This window comes from Lepisma saccharinum, chromosome 2 (genome assembly GCF_977018435.1).
Source record: "Lepisma saccharinum chromosome 2, izLepSacc3.1, whole genome shotgun sequence".
NCBI lineage: Eukaryota > Metazoa > Arthropoda > Insecta > Zygentoma > Lepismatidae > Lepisma > Lepisma saccharinum.
This window is the reverse complement of record NC_139230.1, coordinates 69,583,800-69,592,218: the sequence shown is the minus strand read 5'-3', so window position 1 is coordinate 69,592,218 and position 8,419 is coordinate 69,583,800. Positions and strand designations below refer to the sequence as shown.

Sequence of the window (8,419 nt, the reverse complement as noted above, 5' to 3'; positions counted from 1 at the left end):
GTACACGCACTTTAATAGTTCATAAGTCGCATAATTTTCGCACCCTTTTAGGTATAATTATTTAAAATAATGGGTGAAGCCATACTAAGGTTTTAAATAAATTGCATTTATTCTAAATTACTGCTAGAAGTTTGAAGACGTAGTTGAAATGCAAAGGCAGTTTAGGAGAGAGTTTCAAACAGATCCACCTACGCAAGTTACCACCACTCGAACTGAAGCAGATGGAACTGTTCAGAATGTCAAGAGGAAACGTTACGGACATCGACGAGCCCCACAAATGTAGAACGGTTGATGTAAAAGTATGACCAGAGTTCAAGAAAATCTGTACGGCAAGCAGGTCGTGAAATAGGAATTTCAAAATCAAGTGCCCATCGTAATTTGAAGCACTGGCATTAGAAGAGTTACATTCCAAGAAGAGTCCATGCTCTCAATGAAGCTGATCCGGGCGGGAGAGTGCAGTTTTTAGAGTGGTACTGGGCGAAATGTGCCAAACGGATGGATTGGACAAAGAGGTCCAGAAGAATACGCTGCACGTTCACCATACCTCAAACCACTATACTTTTTGTATAGCTATACATAAAAGATAAAATTTACGTTACAAAAGATTCGACAAATTGAAGGCAGTCATTGAAAAATGCGCACCAATTTATTCTTGATGTCTACGATGTCTTTCATTGCTTTGCGTTTCCAGCAGTGCCTGGACCAGATCGGTCATCGGTTTGAAAGCAGGCGTTGACAATTAAAATTATTCATGTCTGCAGATTATTTTCAAATTTTGAAAACTACCTATCTTAATATACACTGGCATTATAACCATTCAATGTGTGTATACATTTTACTGGGACACCCTGCATGTGTATATGCATGTAATTGTACAAATTAACGGCTCAAAAAATAACTTGAGTAACTTGGGGGGGGGGGGGCATGCCAAAAGGGGGATAAATGTCCACTTAAGTGCACTTTACATGCACAAGGAATAATGATATTCTGGAAACACCGCTTCTACTCTTGAAAAGCCTTATTTGTAGTGAGGCAAATGAAAAACAGATGCCGTGATTGTGATTCGATTCTGAAGTCATCCGCGATTCATTTTATGACGTGATTGAGAACACATTTAACTCTTTTTTTTTTTTAAATCTTAAGCGAATATAATATTTTTCAATGTAGAAAAATGAGTGATATTTTTCTTGTTCAAATGAGAGCAAAGTTGAGTATCGATATTTTCATCTTGTGTTCAACGTTGCCATCTTAGATACTCATTTTGCTTGTATCTGTGAGGTAATATTTGCAAGGAAATCAAATGTATTGTGCCCAGAGGCATTTCCTAGACATGCATGAAATAGAAGCTTTTTGATAGCCTTTAAAAGCCTTAGGCATCAAAAGATATAAAGTTGATTAAAAAGCTCCTCCGTCGACAAGGATGACGGACTTGCTCGAGAAGTTCATGGAAATTAAGAACGGCGACTTACAATGGACCTCGTGGACTGTATTATTATGATAAGAATGAACCCGAGAGCGACTGAATTGAGTGGGTGCGTGATCTTAAAATAATCAATTCTAACGGGCGTTTCATAAATACTTGACGGGTTACAAAAATTAATTGCAAGTAAAGTGTTGAACTTACGTTAATAATACCAGTCCAGAACGAACGAGAAACTCAGTTTTTTTACACCTACAAATGTTCAATGTGTACACCACGGGTGACAGATATTCATCCATCGACACGATATTCTACTTCTTGCCACACTCGCATCAACATGGGACTGTCGATAGTGTCTATCGCTGCGATACTGCGATCCCTTAGGGCTGCGATATCACGCGGCATCGGTGAGACGAATACCCTATCTTTGATGAAACCCCACAAAATAAAGTCACACGGTATAAGGTCCGGTGATCTTGGGGGCCAAAACATTGCACAAGACACTGTGAGTGATGTGGCTGATTTGAGTGTCGCCTAGCGGCAGGGATGTGAACTCGCAGCTTAACAAAACATACACGCACAAACTGTTTGCGTTCCTCGATTGTTCTGGACAGGTTTCAATAACGTAAGTTCAATAGTATACTTGCAATAAATTTTTGTAGCCCCTCAAGTATTTATTAAACACCCGGTATGTGTCCGAAGCATCTTTAATTGTATCGCAAATGTAAAAAGTAGGCTCTATTTGTTATCTGACTGAAATTTGTATAGAAATATACATGTTTCTAATTGCATATTGCTGTGTGGTTTTTACGCACACAGCTGGAAATTGAAAAGTATGTATGTAAAAGTGTATTTCTTTGTAAATGCTCTTGCCTAGGTTGCTTCTTGCCCGGTAGTCGGGGAAGCCAACGGTTGGGTTCTCTCAACGGCTTCCCTGTTTGAAAGGTAACAATAGGACCTTGCCTCGGTGGTTGGGGGGCGGGTCGTTTGTCGGAGGTATAAATACCGGTTCCGACTTGTTACGGTCTCTCATATCTCAGAATCACAGGCTCGCAGATACTTCGATACAAGGCCCGATGTAGTGAGGCCGTTTTTATGGATGTATAGAAATGCACACAGAGTGAGCGCCGTAGTTCAGGGACTTCTGCGTGATAAACTGCGGGGGAGGACGGTGTAGGGACCTCTGCGCGGGGGCGGGTTAGCGCTATGGTAAATAGTGCGCTCGTAGAGTCAAGTCTTGATAAGTGCAATTCTCTGTGTTATGGGGCAAAAAACAACCGGGAGCAGTTGATAATGGATTTGTTATGGAAAGATGTACATACAGCGAAGGGTAGAAGTGTAAATACATGTTGTATATAAAGAGATAAATCCGTGAGATGTCAATTCTCCGTAACAATATTTTATCATCAAGCATACTAGTAAGCTTTTTAGTACTGTATTTTCATTTTATGTCACTTTAATGATCTCTTGGTTAATCGCGACGATGAGGATGAGTGATGATTAGATGACATTGATGAAGGGCAACTCATGAAGATCATCCATGCCCAGGCAGCGACTCAAACCAGTGAAATTCGGTGGCAAGATAAAAACCGAATCAGCTTGTTAGTAATGATAGCGTATTTGCTTATTTCTTTTATGGCTAATATAACCTGAATGTCATTCATATTTGATCCATTTTAGTATATTTGAATTTAAATATAGTTGGAAATTTCGTGCTGCAGACTAATTACACTGTGCAACAAAGATTTTGCTTCCTGGATTTCGTGTGGTGTTTGTGATAGGTGGGCACTTACTAGAAACAGATATGACCCACACTTGCATACATCACCCACAGTTTCTGAGAAATTAGTAGTTTTGTTTTTGAACTGGTCAGGATATGGTGGTATGGATAGGAACATTTTCTCTTATTTGTTAGCAACACTGGGAATGTTTCCATATGTGGCAAAAGTGTTTTGTATGCCACTATATCTTGAGAAGTACATATTGACACTTTGTGTTGACAAATATTGTTGTACGAAGTAGGTTCACACTATACTTGTGTACAGAGAACGTAGCGTAATATTAGTGACATAGACTACAATCAGGTAGCCTATTGCTTTTGTACATAATGTCTATACACTGTGTGAACAATAGTGACTTATTTTGTTAGATTTGTGGACAGTCTACGTAAATAGTACAGAGGAGAAATATTACTCTCATTGTAAGGATTACAACCTTTATTTAGGATGTAAAAATGGCCCAAGATAAAACCTGAGCGCCACAAATACGTTGTTTGACTTGTGCAGTTACAAGGACATAACTACATGGAATAGCAATGTCATTTTTTATCGCTATGATCTGGCATGTTCCGAATGAGCATGTTTCTGAATGCTACAGCTTAACCAGGCACCAGAGAATAGTAAGGGAATAGAGAAAATACATGACTGTACACTTTAGTTGCTGTATATTTCTGCTTGACTGATGTTTCTAGACACACGTTTAATTTGAAGCATGCTATCGTTTGTCGTGGCCTACCATCAGCAACTCATCCTCCCCAACATTCTGTAGAATTCCCCATTCCCAAAAACGATGCTGTGGAAAACAATGCTATGAAAACAAAATTGAACCGGTGAGACCAAGAAGGGAAAGATTCCACTTTTTGAACAAAATGGGCTGAATACTTTGAATACATATCAGAGCTAAAATAAAGGTTTTAAAAACAAACCACTTATGGAATATTGTTACTATGGTTATGATTAATAAGTTTGTAATTGTAAGTTTCTTCATCCAGCTTTTAGGTTTGGTTGCTATGAGTTTTTTTTTTTATTTCCCGAAAGTAAGGTCGAGTGGAATCTTTCCCTTCTTGGTTTCACCGATTCAATTGATTTCGAAACCATGGAAATTGAACCAGATAGTGTGCAAGATGTAGATAAATCACACTTAATAAGTCAAAGTGAATTGAGTGATCTCACATGGAACTTGGAGTTGTGGAAAAGAAGGTAGAAATTTGTCTTCTATGATGATGTAGGAATGAAACGTATAGCCAAAGGGTGTAAAGAACTCCATGAAAGGAGAGAAAGATCTTACACAGCTTTTCTCTTGTTCTGGTTGATTCTCAATCGAAATGATGTTAGAGGTTTGATGACATAAGTACATGTTAGAAGAGTGGTCGCTTTTCACATATTCATCCAAAACAATCGATGTCGAAATCATTTACTTAGGTGCAGGCGACATCAACATGCAACATCTGAGAAAGAGGATGCAAGAGTAAATGGGTATAAAGTCTATTACTCATGTTCAAACCATGTCGAGAAATAGTAAATATTCAAATTGAAGTTGTCATTTTGTGGCCTTTTTTACAAACCGGAATCAATATTTAAAAATCACACTTTTTCAGTACTAAGACACAACTTGTAAGAAAATTATAAATCTTTGTTTGTACCAATAATTTTCCTCAACCTTTACAAGCTAAGTAATTTTATTACTTTATTCTGTTAAAACAGAAAGTCTCTATCTTTTAAATTATCAACATTTGATAGAAACGAAGTGTATATTATTTTTCAAAGATTCCGACCGTTCAGAAAACGCCAAGGAAGAAATATAAGAAAATATTATTGGTTAGTTTAATACCTATAAGAATATCTTGTAAATATTTATTTTACAAACACTCATTGTGAACTGCAGAGCAGAGAATGCTTAACTACTACATTTTTGTTGATTAGATTATCTCTATGAATATACTATCGGAGTATGTATATTAAATATTACATTTAGTATTTACTCCTTCATTATTGTTGCTATGTTAAAATGAACCATGCAACAATCATGATTCAATTCGAATATATTCAACGAACTTTTTTAAAGATGTATACAGACGAGCTTAGAAATATTAGTAAAGCTAATCAAAAATGTACCTGTTAGGTAGCTTTAGTAAAACTTATTATTGTTCATGAGTTTGGAGATGGTCATTTGCGAACATATTTTCATTTCCTGAAAAGAAAAGTTTCTCTCGATTGACCATAATGTGAGCACAAAACTACATTATGCTGTTTCTCAAATGTTTTTAGTTGTATTTTGTCTAATTTAACCCAATGCACTGCAAAAAAGTATACATTTATGATTGTCTATCTGAGCAGATAAAAATGGGAGAATCCTGAAATTCCCACATTATTCTACACAAATGATGTAGTAGTAACACTGAGTTTCTTTGAGAAAATGTAAAAACATAAATTTAGAGAACATGATAATCGTTATTTCTGTGTATCAGAATGCTTTCTATTAACATGTGTGTTACAGACATGTTATCTTTCATTACATTATACCAGAGCAATATAAACTGAAATCACATTTCTATAGATTTCATGGTTCGACTAGTTAGTCAAACATAAATCAATTGAAAATTGAAAATATAAATATGTGACACTATCATACATAATTTCCATAATATACAGCACTGGTATTTAACATAGTACATTTACAACAAATTATGCACAAAATTGGTGCGTGTTGTTAAATTTGCAAGACGTTAATACCATACACCACAACCAATGCATAATAGCATTAAAAATGAATTATAGTTCTAGCTACACAAGAGCTTCCAAGATAGCCATTGGTCTGATAAATAATCTTGAACTTGATTCCTTGTTAGTAATTAGTGTGAAACTTAAATCTCCATTGGTCTTTTTGTATGAAATAGTCTTTAATATACTTGTCTTGCAAGAAAATTAAAATTATCTTGTGAGTAGTTCTTGTAGACCCAGAACATATTCCTACGAAGACCTGTTTATTCGGTGCACAGTGGTGAACAACATGGTAAAACAAGTTATGACGCAATCGCACAATTTCTTTCTTTAAACGGTGCTGGCCATAGTTGGGAATCTTAACCGACCATTTTATTCTGTGCCATCAAACATCACACCACAAATTTTTCAAGACCAGTTACTACTGCCTTCTCTGTTTCCAGCTAAATTCCAGCATTGCTTGATGGCCTCCTGGCATGCAATAAACTCCTTACATGGATGGACAACAACACGTTCAAGCTCTTGAATGTATGTGAGAAGTATCGAAAGACTTTCTTCAAAGCGACTCCGCAGCAGAAGGTCCAAAGCCACAGAGTAGCTCTTGGCCAGAGCTTGAAGACGCTTACCGACGGCTCGATTGTCGATCTTCTTCTGGCAGTTAAAGCAATTCTTCATGGCAATAAGATTGCAACCTAGACGCTCGGAACAATGTGGGCATTTGAACACGGTTGGTTTGTCTTTGATACTTTCATACAACGGCCAATCCTCCACGCAAGGGGTGCACTGGCACTCGAAGAAGTATTGTTGTTTCAGGCTGCCCCTTCGTTCATACTTGTCGCAGGCTATGAAATGGTATCCGTAATTGTCGTACAACTGTTCCCCCTTTCGGACGGTTCTTGTGGTGCGTACGACGCACGTTTTGCCGAACGAATGACGCACTACGTTAGGATCGCAGCTATGATTGGTGAGGCTTATTGTCGGGTAGACAGCTCCGCCGATGTTTACACCTTCCGCGGAACGAATGTCTTCACCAATCCATGCATTGATTTCGTATGCATTACAGGAACAGCTTTGCAGATGTCGAAGCAAAGCCGTGCCGGCCACGAGTTCCGCGGATTTCGTTTCAACTTCTGTCCCTTCGAAGAATGCTGCAGCCCGTAGACACGCAAGCAGGAACGCGGCAGTTGTGGCACGCTTTAAAAGATCTCCAGCAGGCCGTAGTTCGGAGTTTGTGACTTGATTGTACACGGAATTGTATTCGCTGGAGCTGACCACGTCGTCTTCCACAGACAACGAAGACACTGCAAACGTTTTGTGTAGAATTTCCATGCCTGTCATGCACACGACACGATATGTTAGCAAAGCCATTCGGGACAGTTCACGCGATGCACTGAAGTGGTTGAAAACAAGACACTCGTACTGGTGGTAAGAGACCCAAGCAGCATCTCTGCAGTCTTCGTCACAAAAACAGACCTAGAAGAAAAATATACATTTTTAAATATAGTTTGTACATTACACTGTAATACATCAAGGCCACATTGAGGTTATACATATCACAATTATTAAAAAATTGTTAAGGATGATTGTTCATATTAAATATTTGTAGAAAAGAAATCGTGTAATATTCTGCCCAGGTCGCACATTGCATTTCCTTGCATTTTACTGTGAAACTATCGGTTCTGGATTCGAATCATGGGCAAAGCTTGAAGATTTCTTCCTATTTGTTCTGAAACTTATTTTCCAACTTCATACTTCTACATCGTAATCGTAATTAACCTGAAACGACAGAAAATAGACGGAAAATACCATAATACAAAGCAGTGCTTACAAACAAAAATCGTTTATTTGTATAGTACAATGTTATTGAAAGCAACTGCACATGTTTTCATCGAAAATATTTAAGAAATAGTAGTATTAATCTCTAAGCACACCTTCCCTGACTGCACTCACAAGTGCACATGCACTCACACAAAAGCGCTGGGAATATCCAATCTCGCATTTAAATGGGAAACTGTGTTATTGCAACGCAATAGAACTTCTTATTTCTAATTTTCTTACTTTCCGACATTTTTTTACTATTTAGGCTAATCGCGCATTGAGGATGAATGATGATCAGATGAAATGAACGAAGGGACATAATCATGTTCAAACAGAACTCCAACTTGAAACTGTCGGCAGTTTTGACGTTAGTCGATCATTGAACGCACTTGGCCACGGAAATGGTTTACAATACAATGTATAGTATCATCACTCATGAATTAACTTCGCCCTAGGGACGGTGCAGGTTGGTTACAATTACTTTTAGAGATACTGTCGGGCATGTGTGTGAATTAATGGGGGGATGCAAGGGATTCCTTCTCCTGACTACACCTAAGCATCCCTCGGCAAAAAAGTAATTTTCATCCCTGTTTGAGATAATTTTATCCTTACCACAACAAGAGAGTAGTCATATTTGTAAAATAAATTGTTCCGAAATAAACTTGTTCATGAAGCTAGTAAA

The 8,419-nt window shown here is 37.7% G+C and overlaps 1 protein-coding gene across 2 annotated transcripts in view; it reads right to left on the bottom strand.

Annotated features, from left to right (window-relative positions):
- Positions 1-5,122: 5,122 nt before the first annotated feature.
- The window catches only part of LOC145984065 (protein-lysine N-methyltransferase SMYD4-like), a 253,879-nt gene continuing 250,582 nt past the window's right edge, over positions 5,123-8,419 (bottom strand). For both annotated transcript variants that reach the window (XM_083117444.1, XM_083117443.1), the window contains one exon: positions 5,123-7,392. In XM_083117444.1, the coding sequence (XP_082973570.1) occupies positions 6,328-7,392 (1,065 nt within the window). In that variant the 3' untranslated portion in view covers positions 5,123-6,327. The remainder of the gene's footprint in view (positions 7,393-8,419) is intronic.